This window comes from Delphinus delphis, chromosome 4, assembly GCF_949987515.2.
Source record: "Delphinus delphis chromosome 4, mDelDel1.2, whole genome shotgun sequence".
In the NCBI taxonomy this organism is placed as follows: Eukaryota; Metazoa; Chordata; class Mammalia; order Artiodactyla; family Delphinidae; genus Delphinus; species Delphinus delphis.
The window spans coordinates 34,757,561-34,778,590 of NC_082686.1; the positions used below are offsets into that span (position 1 = coordinate 34,757,561).

Below are 21,030 nucleotides of genomic sequence, written 5' to 3' on the forward strand. Positions count from 1 at the left end.
CTATATTTCTAATATCACAGAACAAGCTGGACTAGACTCCCAGTCAATATCTATTTGCAAAGCACCCTTTGAGTGCAAACCTCTACTCTAAGCTCTATGGAAAACACTGAAAGACAATAATGTGTTCCATAAATATATTCTTCTCTTCTTAAATTCAAAATCCAGCATCCCAGGGATGCTGGGTGAGTCAGCATGTTCTGAGCAGCTACAGTGTGGAAAACACAAGACTGGAGTGAGAAGGAAAACAGTATTCCACAAGAAGAATCTGACTGACCACTCATGAGGGCAAATACTTTAATAAACAGTAATGTTTTTGCTATTATTATAAGGGTAATTATTAAGTACGCAAAGTGAGTAGGTACAAAATGAATGAAAAGTATAAATGCTGAAGAAACTATCATTTAGAGGAAATTAAAGCAAGTCGTGAAGAAAAGGGCATAAAACACAAAACATATATGTGTTCGTGCACACACACACCCACTCACAATATTGTCATTAGTTTGAAGAACAATCCTTCCAACCCTCCTCCTTTATAAGCAGAGAGCAACTCAGGAATAATGCAAGTCATAATGAGTCACTACACATAAGCAAGATTCTTGGGACAAGGAAATTAGGAACAGCTGTCACTTGGGCTGAGTCAAAGTGAGGTTGGCATATCCCAAAAGGTCTAGGACTATCAGAGCATAGACCAGCCACCTGATCTCAGTTACTTTATCAAGAAAGACTAGATTTACTTTGGCTGACACAGGTTTTTGTTTTGTTTTATGTTTGTCTGTGCTGTTTGTCATGGGACAGAAGTAATGCATTTAGCATATGAAAATATGACACAAATAAGAATCACCTAAACGAATAGGGCAAGGTGGACAAGCCATGCCAAATAATCTGGGGAACGTGGCTACCTAGACACCCCCAGGTTAATTAAGTATGTGGCATATCTCCATATCTACATTTAAGACACCATCCATTTATCTTTTTTCAAGCATAAAAAAAGTCACCAGTCAATAATTTCTTACTCGCTCTCTCAGGCAAAATCAGAATCTCTCCAGGTCTACTTGCTTCTGTTATCATGAACACAGGGCTGACTGTACCTTTCTCCCTCCTTAATCTTCCCCTTCAATGTCTTTATGGGTCATGCCACCTCTTACCATAAAAGCTCCTCTTTGAAATATACAATCTAAGGCTGCACTCTCTAATACGGTAGCCACTAGCCACGTGGTTACTGAGCACTTGAAATATGGCTAGTCCCAAATGAGATGTGCTGTAAATGCAAAATACACATCAGATTCCAAAGACTTAGTATGAAAAACAAATGTAAAATATCTCAGTAATTTTTTAATGCTGAAACAGCAATATTTTGAATACACTGGATTAAATAGTATATATTACAAAAAATAATTTTATCTGTTTCTTTTTACCTTTTTTAATGTGGCAAATAGAAAATTTTTAATTACATATATGGCTCATATTATATTTCTACTGGATAATGATGATCTAGGTGAGACATTTAGTGGGGGGTCAGGTGGAGTCATTCAGTGTTCATTTGCATTTCTGCCACCTTCCTGACTGGGTGATACTCATCAGAATGTCCCCCTGACTCATTCAGGAATAGGTATCCTTAGCTTACGCAGGAACTGCCTCATTGCCTCAAAAAATAGTCCACAATCCCTTCCAAAAGGAGCTTATCTGCTATAAAGAAACATACCGATATGTTATCAAATATGATTTATAAACTATTTTAGAGGGTTCAGTTCTTACACAATGTGGCAATTCTTACACAAGAACATTTTGCAAATGAACCATTTTTGCAAATAAACTTCCACTTAAAAGCAACAAAAAACGTGTCAAATCAAATTATAACTTGTTATGCAGTCACCCCTCAGTATCCACGGGGGATTGGTTCCAGGATTGATGCAGATATTTAAGCCCATGGATGCTCAAGTCCTTTATATAAAATGGCATAGCATGTAATATTTGCATACAACCTACACACATCCTCCTATATACTTTATTTTTTTCTTTGAATTTTATTTTATTTATTTTTTTTATATAGCAGGTTCTTATTAGTTATCTGTTTTATACATATTAGTGTATATATGTCAATCCCAATCTCCCAATTCATCCCACCACCACCCCACATCCTCCCATATACTTTAAATCACCTCTAGATTATTTATAATACCTAATACAATGTAAATGTTATGTAAATACTTGTAAATACAATGTAAATGCTACGTAAATAGTTGCTAGTGCAAGGCAAGTTCAAGTTTTGCTTTCTGGAACTTTCTGGAATTTTTTATTCCCGAATATTTTCGAGCCATGGCTGGTTGAATCCTCATAAGTGGAACCTGAGAATCGGAAGGCCAACTGTAGTTTTAATAAAGATTAATATCTCAGCTATCATATCCTTTGACTCTTTCCAAAAAAGAGTCTCACAGAATTTGTCCACATTCTTCAAGACTCAGTCTTCCCTTTATAAAGAAATAATTTTAAGAATTTAAGGCAATTCAAATGAACTCCTTTGTGCTATATACTCCCCTTCCTTAACAGAATAAGACATGCTTTTATCTGTCTTACAATGAATTTTATGCACAAATATCTACTATAATTGTGTTTACTTGTAATCTCCCCAATTAGAGCTCCCATCGAGTAGGAAGCCTATCTTATATTTGTTCTGCTATCACATAGAAAAATGCCTGAGACAAAGAGGATGTCAAAAATTGGTTTGTTAAATAGCAAATTATGCTGACAGCCTGTAACTCAGATGCCCATGTATACCCTGGAACAACATATGTGGAGAATAATTTTTCCTATGTGATCACCTTCTATATATTATCCTAAAGACCCATATGCAACAGTGAAACTCACAGTGAAGATGTAAGAAAAGTAACTTTGATATTAAAATAAAACCACTTTTATCTAAAATAAGTTAGAAAATCATGTGACCATTAAAAACTTAAATGATATGGTTAACTATACTGGTATATATGGATTATTATTCTTAAAAAATTAGAATATTTACTTATAACTAATTTGGCCCATTACTAACTTAGTTTCTTTGTTTATAGATCTTTATTGGAATATAATTGCTTCACAATACTGTGTTAGGTTCTGTTGTACAACAAAGTGAATCAGCCATATGCATACATATATCCACGTATCCCCTCCCTCTTGAGCCTCCCTCCCACCCTCCCTATCCCACCACACTAGGTCATCTCAAAGCACCAAGGTGATATCCCTATGCTATGCTGCTACTTCCTACTACCTACTTTACAATCGGTGGTGTATATATGTCGATGCTACTCTCACTTTGCCCCAGCTTCCCCCTCCACATCCCCCATGTCCTCAAGTCCATTCTCTATGTCTACGTCTTCATTCCTGCCCTGGCACTAGGTTCATCAGTACCATTTTTTATTTTTATTTTTTTAGATTCCACATATATGTGTTAGCATATTTGCTTCTCTCTTTCTGACTTACTTTACTCTGTATGACAGATTCTAGGTCCATTCACCTCACTACAAATAACTCAATTTCATTTCTTTTTATGGCTGAGTAACATTCCATTGTACATATGTGCCACATCTGCTTTATCTATTCATCTGTCAATGGATATTTAGGTTGGTTCCATGTTCTGGCTATTGTAAATAGTGCTGCAATGAACATTGGGGTACATGTCTCTTTTTGAATTATGGTTTTCTCAGGGTATATGCCCAGTAGTGGGATTGCTGGGTCATATGGTAGTTATATTTTTAGTTTTAAAGGAATCTCCATACTGTTCTCCATAGTGGCGGTAACAATTTACATTCCCATCAACAGTGCAGGAGGGTTCCCTTTTCACCACACCCTTTCCAGCACTTATTGTTTCAAGATTTTTTGAAAATGCCCACTCTAACTGGTGTGAGGTGATACCTCCTCATTTTAGTTTTTTTTTTTTTTTTTTCGGTACACGGGCTTCTCACTGTTGTGGCCTCTCCCGTTGTGGAGCACAGGCTCCGGAAGCGCAGGCTCAGCGGCCGTGGCTCACGGGCCCAGCCACTCCACGGTATTTGGGATCTTCCCGGACCGGGGCACTAACCCGTGTCCCCTGCATCGGCAGGCGGACTCTCAACCACTGCGCCACCAGGGAAGCCCCTCATTGTAGTTTTGATTTGCATTTCTCTAATAATTAGTGATGCTGAGCATCCTTTCATGTGCCTCTTGCCCATGTGTAAGTCTTCTTTGGAGAGATGTCTATTTAGGTCTTCTGCCCATTTTTTAATTGAATTGTTTTTTCTTATTTTTCTTATTGTTTTTTAACATCTTTATTGGAGTATAACTGCTTTACAATGGTGTGTTAGTTTCTGCTGTATAACAAAGTGAATCAGCTATACATATACATACATCCCCATATCTCCTCCCTCTTGCATCTCCCTCCCACACTTCATATCCCACCCCTCTAGGTGGTCACAAAACACCGAGCTGATCTCCCTGTGCTATGCAGCTGCTTCTCATTAGCTATCTATTTCACATTTGGTAGTGTATATATGTCCATGCCAGTCTCTCACTTCATCCCAGCTCACCCTTCCCACTCCCTGTGTCCTCAAGCCCATTCTCTACGTCTGCATCTTTATTCCTATTCTGCCCCTAGGTTCTTCAGAACCTTTTTTTTTTTTTATTCCATATATATGTGTTAGCATATGGTATTTGCTTTGCTCTTTCTGACTTACTTCACTCTGTATGACAGACTCTAGGTCCACCCAACTCACTACAAATAACTCAATTTCATTTCTCTTTATGGCTGAGTAATATTCCATTGTAAATATGTACCATACCTTCTTTATCCATTCATCTGTCGATGGACACTTAGGTTGCTTTCAGGTCCTGGCTATTGTAAATAGAGCTGCAATGAACACTGTAGTACATGACTCTTTTTGAATTATGGTTTTCCCAGGGTATATGCCCAGTAGTGGATTACTGGGTCATATGGTAGTTATATTTTTAGTTTTTTAAGGAACCAACATACTGTTCTCCATACTGGCTATATCAATTTACATTCCCACCAACAGGGCAAGAGGGTTCCCATTTCTCCACACCCTCTCCAGCATTTAACTGTTTGTAGACTTTTTGATGATGGCCATTCTGATTGGTGTGAGGTGATACCTCATTGTGGTTTTGATTTGCATTTCTCTAATGATTAGTGATGTTGAGCATTCTTTCATGTGTTTGTTGGCAATCTGTACATCTTCTTCGGAGAAATGTCTATTTAGGTCTTCTGCCCATTTTTGGATTGGCTTGTTTGTTTTTTTGATATTGAGCTGCCTGAGCTGCTTGTAAATTTTGGAGATTAATCCTTTGTCAGTTGCTTCATTTGTAAATATTTTCTCCCATTCTGAGCGTTGTCTTTTCACCTTGTTTATGGTTTCCTTCGCTGTGCAAAAGATTTTAAGTTGCATTAGGTCCCATTTGTTTATTTTTGTTTTTATTTCCATTTCTCTAGGAGGTGGGTCAAAAAGGATATTGCTGTGATTTATGTCATAGAGTGTTCTGCCTATGTTTTCCTCTAAGAGTTTTATAGTGTCTGGCCTTACATTTAGGTCTTTAATTCATTTTGAGTTTATTTTTGTGTATGGTATTAGGGAGTGTTCTAATTTCATTCTTTTACATGTAGCTGTTCAGTTTTCCCAGCACCACTTATTGAACAGGCTGTCTTTTCTCTATTGTATGTTCTTGCCTCCTTTGTCATAAATTACGTGACCATATGTGTGTGGGTTTATCTCTGGGCTTTCTATACTGTACCACTGATCTATATTTCCGCTTTTGTGCCAGTACCATACTGTCTTGATTGCTGTAGCTTTGTAGTATAGTTTGAAATCAGGGAGTCTGATTCCTCCAGCTCCATTTTTCTTTTTCAAGATTGCTTTGGCTGTTTGGGGTCTTTTGTGTTTCCATACGAATTGTAAAATTTTTTGTTCTAATTCTGTGAAGAATGCCACTGGTAGTTTGATAGGGATTGCATTGAATCTGTAGATTGATTTGGGTAGTATAGTCATTTTCACAATATTGATTCTTCCAATCCAAGAACATGGTATATTTCTCCATCTGTTTATGTCATCTTTGATTTCTTTCATCAGTGTTTATAGTTTTCTGAGTACAAGTCTTTAACCTCCTTAGGTAGGTTTATCCTTAGGTTTTTTTTTTTTTTGTTTTTATTGTGTTTTTTTTTTTTTGCGGTATGCGGGCCTCTCACTGCTGTGGCCTCTCCCGTTGCGGAGCGCAGCCTCAGCGGCCATGGCTTATGGGCCCCGCCGCTCCATGGCATGTGGGATCTTCCTGGACCGGGGCACGAACCCATGTCCCCTGCATCAGCAGGCAGACTCTCAACCACTGTGCCACCAGGGAAGCCCCCTAGGTATTTTATTCTCTATGTTCCGATGGTAAATGGGAGTGTTTCCTTAATTTCTCTTTCTGATTTCTCATTGTTACCATATAGGAATGCCAGAGAGTACAAAATTAATGCACTAACTCAGTTTTGAACTGAAGTTGGGATGATGCCATGCCTTGCTCCTCAAAACATCATCTGGGAAACAGCAGCATCAGCATCACCTGGGAGCTTCTTAAAAATGCAGAATCTCAGACCCACGTAAAATGATATTTACATAAATTGTAATAAAAATTGTTATTGTGATGATGATGATGATTTATTATCAGTAGAGTTGTCAGAAGTCTCTTTTGGATGTTTAGTACCTCAGACCCATCATAGCTAGTAATCACTGAAGAATGAACAAGTCCTCAAAAGTTCCACTTTACTTTTCTGTTTAAAGTGGGTAAATTTTCCAAATTTTGCCAAATACATGTACTAACAACTTTCATCTCATAACATCTAACCACTTGTTTGGAAATTGATATGCTCGGATTTCTAATTATTAATAGCACAATGAATCCTGACAAACATCAAAGTAAATATTAAGACTGAAATAAAACCAAAGGCTAATTTCAGTTAGATAAAAAGCAACTAATCTTGGGAAATATTAGCATTACCTTTGTTAAGATTTAACAAACTCACTTCTACAAATGAGAGTATAACATGAAAAGTTTTTGGAGATTTACCTGTCATTTAAGTCAAGTAAACAGACACACTGAATGAATAAAATATTATTTTTCAAAGCAATATTTTTAATAATGTAGAACTGAAGAATATATGATACTAACAAATGAGTAGGTTCTAAGTAGAAGACATGAAATAAGGAAAACCTTGGAAAGTCAAATTAAAGTTACAAATTCAACCTGTATAGATTAATATCTATATATGTTTAGAATACAAATCAATAAAATAATGCTATAACATGATAAAAATATATAAATTACAAACCAGAAAAACTCTTAAGTAACTACTTGAAAATAAGTTATTGTATCTTTCACAAATATTTTTCTCCAGCTTCCTGAAGTTTGAGAGGCTGCTTTATGATAATAACCAAAAGTTAAAATAAGATCTTAGAAATAAGAAAACTGACAGGTTAATTAGTTCCCACTGCTTTCAATAATCTATAGTATACATAAAAATTGTCATTGTTCATATATTTCAGTGAGACCTGACTAAAGGCTTATTTTTTATTTTGATCAGGTGGCTCCCCAATATAAGTCTGTCATAGTTTATGATCTTTAAAAAAAAATCAAATATCCTTAGACAATAAAAAAAACCCTTCAACTTAAACCTTAAGCAAAAATTAACTCAAAATGGATGATAGACGTATATGTAAAATGTAAAACAATAAAACTTCGAGGAGAAAACATTAGAGGAAATCTTCAGATCCTAGAGCTAGACAAAGAGCTCTTATACATGACAACAAAAGTATAAACCATACACCAAAAAAAATCAATAAATTTCATCAAAATTTAAAACATTTGTTCTATGAAAGACCCTGTTAAGAAGATGAAAAGGCAAGCTACAGACTAGGATAAAATATTTGCAAAACAAATATCTGACAGAGTGGGGCTTCCCTGGTGGTGCAGTGGTTAAGAATCCACCTGCCAATGAAGGGGACACAGGTTCAGCCCTGCTCCAGGAAGATCCCACATGCTCCAGAGCAACTAAGCCCATGCACCACAACTACTGAGCCTGAGCTCTAGAGCCCGTGAGCCACAGCTACTGAGCCCGTGTGCCACAACTACTGAAACCTGCATGCCTAGAGCCTGTGCTCCACAACAAGAGAAGCCACCACAATGAGAAACCTGCACACCACAACGAAGAGTAGCCCCCGCTCGCCGCAACCAGAGAAAAGCCTACACACAGCAACGAACACCCAACACAGCTAAAAAAGACAAAATAAAATAAAATTAATTAATTAATTTCAAAATATATCTGACAAAGGACTTGTATCTAGAGTATGTAAAGAAATCTCAAAACTCAAAGGTAAAAAAAAGAAAAATCAATCCAGTTAGAAAATGGACAAAAGACATGAACTGAACATTTCACCAAAGAGGATATAAAGATGTCAAATAACACTGTAAAAGACTTTCAACATAATTAGCTATAAGAAAAATGCAAATTAAAACCACATTGGCTTATCACTACACACTTACTATAACAGCTAACACTTTAAGAAATGTATTACCAAATGCTGGGAAGGATGCAGATAAGATAGATCCCTCATACATTTGGGAATGCAAAATGGTACAGATACCATGAAAAACTGTTTAGCAATTTCATACAAAACTAAACACACATTTGTCATAGGACCCCAAAATTACACTTCTAGGAACTTCTCCCAAAGAAATAACACCTATATATAATAAACATAGCTTCACTGCAATATTTTTAATAGCCAAAAACTGGAAACAATCCAAATGTCCTTCAACAGGTGAATGGATAAACTGTGGCACATCCATTCAATGGAATAGTATTCAGTAACAAAAAGGAATGAACTATTGATATATGCAATTTGAATAGATCTCAAAGGCATATACTGAGTGGAAAAAAAAAAAAAGCCAATCCATGCCGGAGAGGGTGTAGAGAAAAGGGACCCCTCCTATACTGTTGGCGGGAATGTAAACTGGTACAGCCATTATGGAGAACAGTATGCAGATTCCTTAAAAAACTAAAAATAGAGCTACTATATGATCCAGCAATCCCACTCCTGGGCATATAACCAGAGAAAACCATAATTTGAAAAGATACATGCACCCCAATGTTCACTGCAGCACTATTTACAATAGCCAGGACATGGAAGCAACCTAAATGTCCATCAACAAAGGAATGGATAAAGAACATGTGGTACATATATACAGTGGAATATTACTCAGCCATAAAAAAGAACGAAATAATGCCATTTGCAGCAACATGGATGGACCTAGAGATTATCATACTAAGTGAAGTCAGAAAGAGAAAGACAAATATCATATGATATCACTTGTATGTGGAATCTTAAAAAAGGGTACACATGAACTTATCTACAAAACAGCAATACAGTGACAGATGTAGAAAATAAACTTATGGTTACCGGGTTGGGGGGGGCAGGTTGTGTGTGGTAAGGGGGAGAGGGATAAATTGGGAGATTGGGATTGACACAAACACACTACTATGTATAGAATAGGTAACTAGTAAGGACCTACTGTATAGCACATGGAACTCAGTACTCTGCAATGGCCTATATGGGGAAGAATCCAAAACAGAGTGGATATATGTATATGTATAACAGATTCACTTTGCTGTACACCTGAAACTAACACAACATTGTAAATCAACTATACCCCAATAAATTTTTTTTAAAAGCCAATCTTCAAAGATTACATATTTGCTGATTTAATTTATATAACATTCAAAAAATGAAAAAATATTATAGAAATGTAAAACAGATCAGTAATTCCCAGAGTTTAGGGATAGAGGGAGTGGGAATAGTATAAGTATAAAGGAATTCAGAATTCCTTTGTGGTGATGGAATGGTTCTGTATCTTCACTGTAGTGGCAGTTACATTAATATATACTTGTGATAAAACTGCAAAGAAGTGCAAGGAAAGACTGTTGAAAACTGAATAAGGTCTGCAGAGTGTATCAATGTCAATTTCCTGGTTTTGAAACTGCCCTACAGTTAAGCAAGATATTACCACTGGGGCAAGCTTGGCTAATAGTACAGGGGCCTTCTCTGTACTATTTTTGCAACTTCCTGTAGTTTATAATTATTTCAAAATAATTTTTTAAATCTAGTCTAACACAATTTGCAATTCTCTAAATTCACTATATTTTTTAATGTCCTCTAAAGGTACCTTAAATCTGCTACAACCAAACTTCAGTTTTGATAACACTCTTGTTTCTCTGTATTTCCTGCTTATGTGTTGAATTTGTGAGTAGAGGTTTCCCTAATACCGCATGGATAGCAGATAGTTTTCAGTAAAAGGCATTTTAGGGAACTGAACAAAAAGAGATCCATTCGCTTCACTACGCTGCTGTGCTTCACTAGCAAGCACAACTTGCACAACCAAAAGAGCACTGCCAACTGAAATGGTCAAGGGGATGGAAGACTCCCACATGGAAACAAAAAAATGCACAAATAAGCAAACAAAAATATGAGAGATTGTTAATGCTGAAAAATGAGAACTGGAGGGGGAAAAAATGCTTGGAAATGATGAATATGAATTTTTTTGTGAATCTCTAGAATCCTGGAATAATCACCAATCCTCTTGAGAAAAGATTGTAAAACAGTGAAAAAGCAATGGTAACTCACACATTAGTTACTCATGTCCTCCAAACAGTAGCCTAAAATATCATTTTAGGTCATGGATAATAGACCTATAACCTCTTAGGAAAAAAAGAAACTAATATGACCCCACACACATTATTGACCTATTCTGACATCAAAGAGGAATCATTATGCTGTCTTTACAGTCAAAAGAGGAAAAAAAGAGGAATCCCATTCTTCCACAAATTGTTCTTTGGTCTACTGTCAAAGATGAAATACTGGGCTCCTCTGTGATGATAAAAATCTTATATTGATATGGTAAGTCTGTAGCAGGTATGTTCTGAAGAACAAAGCTTACACATCTTAATCTTTTAAAAGAATAAAAAAGTATAATGTGAAAGCCCATAAACTTGCATGTAGTTAGGTAACAAAAGACAATTCATGTTTTAAAGACTGAGCATCAACTGTCATCCTTATTTTAGTTCTTTTCTTCTTTCTAACCCCACAAATACAATATTCTCCAAATAACTTAAAAATAAAGCAGATCTTTTTTTTTTTTTTTCTTTTGCGGTACGCGGGCCTCTCACTGTTGTGGCCTCTCCCGTTGTGGAGCACAGGCTCCGGACGCGCAGGCTCAGCGGCCATGGCTCACGGGCCTATCCGTTCCGTGGCACGTGGGATCTTCCCGGACCGGGGCACGAACCCGTGTCCCCTGCATCGGCAGGCCGACTTTCAACCACTGCGCCACCAGGGAAGCCCAGCAGATCATTTTTGAATGAGCCCAAGAGAACATGAAAAAGATTAGTAGTAACTGAAAAACTCATTTCCTCTCAAAACTTCCTATTTTTAAGAGTAAAATATCTATGAAATTAAAAAGAGAAGACAGAGGTGCTCCCCAAATCGTTGGGCCAGGGGCCTGAAGCGAAACCAGACAGGCTCATTTTGGACTAGAGCAAGCAAAAGTGTCTGTATTTGTCCCAAGAAAAGAATCCAGAGAAATACAGAAATCCAGAAATACAAGGTAGAGCAGAGTGAAAGCCATGCCCCAGAGTTTGGTGATACTGAGGGATGTGGCTGAAGACTTCTCTCAGAAGTGGAAATGCCTGGATTCTGCTCTGAAAGATTTGTACACAGCTATGATATTGGGGAACTACAGCATGGTATCACTGGGACTTTTTATCTTTAGCCAGACATTGTCGCCTCATTGGAGCAAAGGAAAGAGCCCAGGCAAACTGTGACAGGTGAGACAAAAAGGCATTTCTCAGGAAGATACGCGTACAACTGAAAGCCTTGATTATGCAGGCTCACCTTCAGCTAAGGATGGCCATGCCATGGGACAGCTCTGATGAAAAATTTGTAAACTGAAAGAATGAGATGGAGTTTACAAGTAAACTAATTTATGCTTGGCTAAAATGGACATAGTGAGTTAGCTTGTACTCCTACTAGGAAGACAGATATGGGCCCTAGATATGCCCAGCCATCTTCTAAACGTTAGAATCAAGACCATATGTTAAGGATAGTAGAACCAAAAGATAAATGATGAGTCAATGCTAAGGCCCAAACCACTTACCCCCACTTTGTGAGAAATACAAACCTCTATTTCCATAACTCACAGTTTGCGGGATTTTCCGTTCTTTGAGGGTGTGTTCGGTTTCTGTTACGTACACCTAAACGCGTAACTGATTTTGTTCTGTTTTGTTTTGTTTTTGCTGTACGCGGGCCTCTCACTGTCGCGGCCTCTCCCGCTGCGGAGCACAGGCTCCGGACGCGCAGGCCCAGCGGCCACGGCTCACGGGCCCAGCCGCTCCGCGGCATGCGGGATCGGCATGCGGGATCCTCCTGGACCGGGGCACGAACCTGCGTCCCCTGCATCGGCAGGCAGACTCTCAACCACTGCGCCACCAGGGAAGCCCTGATTATCACATTTTAGATTACAGACCTAGAGCACATACCCAGAAACTGTTTAATTGTAATTTATCCTTCAATGGATCTACTAAAATACACATGAGTATTCCATTCCTTTGTTTTATGTGTCTCATTGCAAATTCAGACAAACTGAAAAGAACTGAAATCATCAAATAAAAAAAGAGAGGATAAAAAAGACAAGGCAAGACATGGGATTTAAATTTTTTTTCTTATTAATAGACCATAAGTTCAGACTCCACTAGATAATTCTTTCATTTGTAAACTTCTAAGCTGCTATTATGTATTTTTTCTTCTTATTTTCAAAGTCATTCCTGCTATTAGTAAACTCGGTATGACCATTCCTCCAAGCATCCAGAGTTCAGGAGGAAGAAAATCCCTGCAGCTGTTTGATGTCCAAGAACATGAACACTTAGCAGTCAGATGAAAGAAGAGAAAAGACAGAAACGGAAGATCAAGAGAAGAGTGATTTGGGGTTTCTGCAGGGTAGCATTTACCTCTCTCAATAAAGGGAGCTTTGTGCTCATTACGTCCCAGAATTCATCTTGCCTTCAGCTTGTAGTAAACTGGCAACTGCCTTATCATTTCCTGTCCAAATTAAAGATCAAAATTTAAACATATTCTTTTCTTTCTCCACTAGATTATGATTAAAATTACCACCTCCTCACCTCATTCACACAAATGCACTACTAGGAAAGAGAAGGAACCCCTTAAAGTAAAGATGCTGTTAAGCAGCAAAATGAAGAGTTGTGGGGAATTTCCGGTCAGGTTATTTATCTGATGGTTGATTTCAGGATACAGGATTAAAGAAGCAATATCTTTACATATATTCCTCATCCTCAAGAAACCCCTATAAGGTGGGTTCAATCCATATTTTTCAAAAAAAGAAACTGAGGTTCACAGAGGTTGACTAAGTTGCCCTCAAATTTGAAGCTGTTTAGCATTTACAACACCTAAAATTCAAGCTTCATCTTGCTCTTGTGCTTTGCAACATGGACACTCAGCCATATGTTTATTTTTTTTTTCCATTTCACATGTGAAGAAGCTAAACTTAGGATCTCAGCTATTATCTTTTAAACATCAAAAATCGATCAGGTAAGTCACCATAACTTAATGTCAATTGTATAATAAATTAATGAATGTAGATTGTATAACAACGTGTGTTTAATGTGGAATTTTGCCTTCTGTTGATGTACTAGGTTCTTGCTACCCTAAACACAAAACAGAACAGGGGCTGCTCTTGGATCTTGAGCACAAAAAAAAAAAAAGACCTGGATTCTAAACAGTAGTGAGTATCTACTGATGAGTGGACATCACTACATGAAGAGAATCTACTCTTCTGTAAAACAGTAAAGTTACTTTAGAATGAAAGGTAGCTGAGAGCAGCAATTCTCTCCACTGAAAACCCTTTCATATTTTCCTTTAATATCTATAAATGTATAATTGAAGTTTTACACATGCTTTTAAATAGCAGCAGCATGATATGCTTATCAATCTAAAACGATAGCACATTTCACAGGGTCTGTGCTATCATCTCACTGACTAACTAGGGCCAGCCTGGTGGGAGCTGAACTGAATCCTCTAAGAAGTTACCACACACAGTCATTTCTCAGGAGATGGTGCAGCAGGCACCAGAGCCTAAACTAAACCAAATGCTCCATGGAGTCATTTTAAGGCAGTTTGAAAATGAGAAGAGGTCACAGCCTCTTGCCCATCACTGTAAAGAATTCAGGAGTGACTCTGGAGTTAGTACAGACCTCAGCTGCAAGGTGCAAAGGAATCTGCTACTAGTACAGAAGAGCAGGCCAGGTATGACTTATAATTTTTGGATTCTTCTTTGCCTTCTAGAATCATTGACATTTGACTTTCTTCAGAGCCTACAACTTGGCCAGGCACTGAGAGAAAAGTGCACCATTCAACTACAATATAAAATTTCTGCACCACGAGAATCAGTTTTTGGTGTGGTTGCTATTACATGAAATCTAAACATTCTAATTCTGATTAGATACCAGTGTAAAAGCTATTTTCATTTCTAACAAAATAGAGATGTGCACTGTAATTGTGATACTTAACACACTTGAGCTCACAAAAACCTGTCTTCCTATTCTTGAGCATGCAATTTGACCTGAGGCTCTCTTCAAACTGAATATTCCTTCAGTGATTAAACCCTTAGTCTCTGTGGAATATGGAAATATCTAATTAATAACAAATTTCTTTATTTTCTCTGGTTATTTTTAGCTTTTTCCTTGAACATACACTCCCCTACCCGAGACTGCCACACATAACTCCTGACAACTACTGCTTCTTCTTCTGTCCATCCTAGTATTCCTAACATTTTTAGCTTAAGGTGAGCTTACCTGAGACTTACTGGTGTAGAAAAGAGAAAAACAAAAGTCAAAAGACATTCATTCAGTCATCTATTCATTCAAACACTGTACCGTTTCCTGTAGGCCAGGTACAGTTTTACAGACTGAGAATATAACAGTGAGCAAACAACACAGACAATGTGCCTACCCCTAGGAGCAAATAACCTAGTGGGAGATACAAAAGAGCAGAAAGACAACTACATGATTATTGATGATCACCCTTACAATACAGGTTTTCAAGGTGGTGGGTAAGAGGTGCAAAGAAGGTGTGAGGATGGGAAGAAGTCAGGGAAGGCATTTAATATATCTCTAGGCTGTGTCCTGAAGTACGTACAGGCACTAACAAGACAGAAGCAAAGTATGCATCAAGCAGAAGAAATAACATGTACAAAAGCCATAGCTGGACCCATGGCTAGACCAAAACAGGTGGCATCCAAGACTAGATAATATTCTGGCACACTTCAAATTGATCTTTAAACATTTGGTAAAGATCTATCTTATGGGGTAGAGAAAAATTATTTTCTATTAATAAAAATTAAATATAGAAATGGGTTCCCTTTTTAATTCATTTCTACTAAGCCAAAAGCATCATTCTTCTGGTAAAGATCAGAAAATGTTTCTAGTTCTTGACCTCTCCTGCCTTTTACTCAGTGATCCTTCTAGACTCCTTACTTCTCACAAGCCTACACAAAATAAAAAATGAAAATCTTCAATATTTAAGAAAGGACTACATGTGTAAAATAGGTATCATGTTTTCAATTTATTCTAGTGATATTTTAGTGCCCCTTATAGAATAGCCCCCAGACATCCTAGCTACCTCTTTACACTTAGCCCCCTTCTGATTAGGTGGTACAGAGTGAGAAGGACGATCCAAAGATGAGGCTAAAAAGGTAGACAGGAACCAGATAATACAGAGTTTTGTAGGTCACAAGAAAGAGACTACACTGTACCTTAAAAGCCATGGAATTGTTGAGAAGATTTGAAAAGGGAGAACTGTGAGGCTGTTTTTATAAACCAGGCTAGAGATGCTAGCAACTTGAGTAGTAGAAGAGCAGTAGGAATACAGTGTGGCATATACTTGAAAAGTAGTTAGGAGCTACTACTGACTAGACTTAGAGATAAAAAGAAGGGGAGAGGAGTAATTAAGGATAAGTCTTAAGTTTTAGGCTTGAGTAGTTGGTAGAGGAGGATAACACACACTGAGATAAGGTATAAAAGGACAATCAGGCTTGGGATGAAAAACCCTAAGTTCAGTTTTATACACATTGAGTTTTATACTTACAGTACATCAAAATGCAGATATTTATAAATAAGACCAGGAGACTAAGACCAGGGGAGATTTAGGGGGGCAGCCTCAGTACATAGATGGAATTCATGGGATGGATGAGAATACTTAGGGAAAGTATGTGTATAAAACAGAAATACATAAAGGAACCTAGGGAAGAGCCCTGAGAATCTCTTATACTAATGGTCTGAAAGAGGCTGAGGAGAAACCACCAGAGATAATGGAAGAAAAGCAAGAGTACACATCATGGCTTCAAGGATCTAATAAGTGGTCCAAAATGTCCAATGCTAGAAGTAAAGAGAAAGAAAGAGGTATTCACTAAATTACCAAGAAGTCATTTTTTGTGAATTTGCTGAAACAATTTTATTAAAGAAAGATTAATCCCAGCTGCAGCAAGCCATGTGAACAACTCATCACAACCGAATCTCGGATTCTTCATCTGTAAAACAGGAAAAACAAAAATACCCACCCTTCCTACCTTGTAGTTTTGTTATTAGGGTTAAATTAAATACTATAACATATGTAAAAGTTACTATATAAACAGAGGGTATAGACAAGTGTTACTGTAACTGTGTTGTTCATCCTCCTGTTCACAAATGTCAGTTTTCTCTTCCACCCACGTGGTTGATAAGTCACATTTGACTTACACTGGCCAATATGTGTATCAGCATAAGTGGCTGATTGCTAGGCAAAAGCTGTAAGAAATAGTGCCTAGTTCAAAATGTTCTCTGTTCCTTGCCCCTGCCACTGTAGAAGCATGTTTCAAAATGATGACTTCATCAGCCTAGATCCTTGAATGACTGCCATGAGGAGAGCCTGACTCATGCTGACATGTAGCATGGGGACAAATAATGTTTTTTTAAAAACACTACGATGTTGGAATTATGATACAGCAACTAATTGCAGCACAAATAACAGGTGAAAAAAGCAGGAAAGCCAAGAGGAAAATCCTATCTTAGGAGGTAATCAATGAGACATCACAGGGCCTGTCACCCACGCTAATGTCTAATTTTTATTTTACGGCACAGAGTAATTCACTAACCCTCACGCTTGATTCAACATTCCTACAGTTACAGAAAAGGTAAACAAGAACAAAGGTACATAATGGAATTTCTAATGAAGACACAGTGTTTGGGAAAGAATAAGACAGTCCATCAATGAGAAACCGCCTCCCCTATCACCATTATACTGTTGCTATTTGTACCCTAAATTTTCTTCACTCCTTAGTAAGCATACTTTGCATCTACGTTTGACTGGTTGTATATTTGTGTTAGGCCAAAGACACACTGCCTAAGTGGGTTATTAGAAATGAATGGAAAATAGGAAAAGTAATCAGGACCACACTTAAGGAAGGAGAAATTCTTTTATTCTTCAAATGCTAACAGTAAAAGTTACTGCTGCCAAACGCCAAATTACTATTTGATATGCCTAAAGGGAACATGTGTGCTGGAAAATGGCAATTACTCAGAACCAAGGCCAGAAGTAGAATCCAGGTCAGAGTGAGGCACAAGGACCCACTGGACCAGCCTTTTCATCAAGAACACTGGAGTGCTCCCACTTCTTTATTCTGGCCTTTGTCCCTCTCATTAGTTCTGACAAACCATGAAAGAGGATCAAAACTGCTTCAATCCCAACGGAGCTGAAGTGAATTACATGAAAGAAACACTTAACAAGGGAGGTTTGTCTACTTGTAATCATTTTTTTAAAACAGAGAGGGGAGAAACGGAGACAAAACACTTCCACAACTCTGCTTTTAGAAATGTCTTACGTGTCATTTTACAAAGCATCCAAGTAAATTAGTGTCATCAAAAAAGTCGGATCACCATCTTTTGCTCTAAAATTTTTTACTATTTCTAAATCAAATCCAATCCTGAACAATGAAGATTATACACTAAATTTCTTTGAAAGCACATATTGTAAACACTGAAGGCAATTTCACAAGGCTGCTCCCCAAATGACTTACATAAAGGCCCAACATCTGATTAACTTAGCAACAGCTCAAGGTGACTCCTTTGAGGACCCATGCATTAGGATATACAAGCTCTGGAATGAAGTGTTGTATTCAACTTTGTGTCCCTTACTTTTTGTTCCTAAAGGACCCTTAATAAACAGTTGCTGAATTGAGTACAGGTAATAAGTGACAATGCCAGGTCATGAACCTAAGACTTTTATTTTCCCAAACTCCAAATCAACCATGTTTCATTACCCCCAATGCTGCTTCTTGCCAAGTAACTACTAGAAGTTTTCTATTACTTGAAACTGTGACTAGGTATTCTGTTGCCATGGTAATTTTCAAGTGGCTCTGCTAAAAGGGCAGAAACCATTAAATCACAATGTGCTTATCTCACAAATATAACTACTATAACTAGCATAACAACTATTTTAGTCTTAAAAATTATACCTTTTAAGTTCAGCTGACTACTGCAATTATTATCCTAGCAACTTCAGCATGATAGGAGACAAGCTAAAAGTAAAGCATACTAAGTGGGCCTCTAGAAGTCTGGCTTTCCTCGCCTTTCTCCAGCTTCAGGATGGCAATGCCAAACACGGGTTAGTACTCGTCAATGATGGCCCAAGGGGTAAAAAACAAAGACCAAGATAAGCTTAATCTTCTCTGAGAGGGAGAATATTAACAAGGAAAGAAAAGCTGCCTGAAAGAATCCTATATAAAATAACAGTATTTGCTATAAAATAAGCGAGAAGGCTTTAAAAACGCAATTACACAGGCGAGGTGTTATGCACCCGCTAATTCACAGGACCACTCTGGTCCGTGGAACGGTCAGAAAACCTGCAGTGCAGTTGCCTAACTCCGCACCAGCACCTGAGGAAACGGGTGCTGGCAGCCAAAGCACACACCCAGTGGCGCAAAACTGCCGATTCGAAGGGAGGGGAAAGGGATGAGGAAAGTTTATTCAGCGCTTCTGCCTCTAGTCCATCGGCAAGAGTTGTCAACCCACAAGTCCGGAAGCCATTCAACCCAATTACCGGACTCAAGTCGTCGCCCAAGCCCGGAAGTTGCTACCACCAAGGTGGGGGGCGGGGACGGCGGGGGTGGAGCCGGCGAGGGGCGGGGCCCGCACGTCCGAGAGCCAACAGGCGTTCCCAGCCGCACGCTCGCGGCTGGAAGGAGGGCTGCTGGGTTCTGTGGAGGAGGTGGGGGTGGGCAGTGGGGTGTGGGGCGGGGTGAGTCGGGGGACAGTACCAAGGTGGGGCTGTACCTGCGCTGGAAGTCCGGAGCGAAGGGCTTCAGGTACGGGTCTATTTCTAGAAGTCGGGCTAGTTCGGGCACGTCCGCTAAGGCAGCGGCCAGCGCCTCCTCAGAGCATTCGGACCGAGCCTCCCGAGCCGGGTGACCCGCCGGAGCCGCCATCTTCCGCCGCAGCCCGAGTAGCCGAGGCCCGAGAGGGTCGAGTGGAGGGGGAGCGGGAGCTCTAGCCGGGAGAACGCCCAGGCGAGCCTAGGCAGGCCGCAGGAGGGCCAGTCCCTTTATAGCCGGAGAGGACGGCCGCCTGTCCCACTTCTCCCCCCGCCGGCAGGGAGGAGCAGGACCCGGAGTGATCCCCGGACGCACGTCCCGAGAGGGGAGGAGGCGCCAGGCCTCTCCGCCTACTCACGCGGCTCGCACTGGGAGGCCGCGGAGACCTGCCCCTTCCTCCCCCTGCGTCTCTGCCCCGGTGCCCAGGACACCCCAGGAGGCGGTCCTGAGCGGACCTCGCTCAGCCTTGACCACTCTTACCCTGCCCCATTCTTGGCTGCGGAGAACCGCCGTGCCACTCCCCAACCCCCCCAGTTTTTCTTTCTTTGAACAAGTCTCACTGGCGGCATGCCCTTCAAATGGATATATGGTTTTCTTGGAAGGGACTTCTCTAAGTTCTGAGAGAATCCTGTAATCGTCCCAGAGATACTCTGGTGTTCTGGTGTTATTCTCTGGGTTACCAACGACTGAGAATTGGAATTATGAAAACTTTTACCATTCCCCATAACCTCAAAAAGAAAGAAAGAAAAAGGCCCTTTTGCCTTTTAAAATAATTGCTGTAAACAAACGTTTCAACAATTAAACTATTCTTAATGAGACAAACGATACAGGGAAGAGCATTAGAATTCAGCTGTACCACTTACTAACGAAGTGATAAGGCCTAAGAATGGGGGTCGCTAGGTAGTCTACCCCACTTGGAACTTATATTCTTTCATTCCCATTAACTGACGGGTTTCTAGCTCACAGATCCTTTTTAAAGAGTACAGAATTGTGCACCAAGACAATTGGGCCCAGCAACGCAGGAGTTTCCAAGCTACTTTGTACTTAGAAACTGGAGAGGCTTGGAGTATATCTGTCCCAGTTAAGTTCGAGGTGTGGACAGTCCAAGGGGCTATGGAGAAGGACGTGTTGATCAGTCATGGACCTTGAATTTTAAAATGTTCAAAACATTTTTTGTGAAGGAGTTAATAAGGACTTGATGAAAGATATCTAGGAACAGAGGGCCTCAAAGTGAAAGAGTGGAGGACTTGGAAAACCTTCAGAAAGGCATGTCGTATTTCCCATAAAGATGACAACATGCAAACATTTGTAAATTATAAAACAACAGTTGAAACTCAGAAGCAGGATACCCAATAGACCCACAGACCTGTATCTCCAATCCTAAACTTTTCTCATAAATCCTGCCTATTGAAATCTGTGTTTAGCTGGTTAAGAGTCCTAAACCAAGTATCTCCAAGACATACCCTAAGTCAGTCTTCTCATCCTTTCTGCTGTCACTCTTAATGCAGGCAGCCTTCCTCTCTCATTTGGACTAACATATCTAAGGGCTTC

The 21,030-nt window shown here is 39.2% G+C and overlaps 1 protein-coding gene across 1 annotated transcript in view; it reads right to left on the reverse strand.

Annotated features, from left to right (window-relative positions):
• The window catches only part of GBE1 (1,4-alpha-glucan branching enzyme 1), a 292,212-nt gene extending 272,389 nt beyond the window's left edge, over nucleotides 1–19,823 (reverse strand). Inside the window, exon 1 of the mRNA XM_060010479.1 lies at nucleotides 19,442–19,823. Within this exon, the coding sequence (XP_059866462.1) occupies nucleotides 19,442–19,593 (152 nt within the window). The 5' untranslated portion in view covers nucleotides 19,594–19,823. The remainder of the gene's footprint in view (nucleotides 1–19,441) is intronic.
• Nucleotides 19,824–21,030: the final 1,207 nt, after the last annotated feature.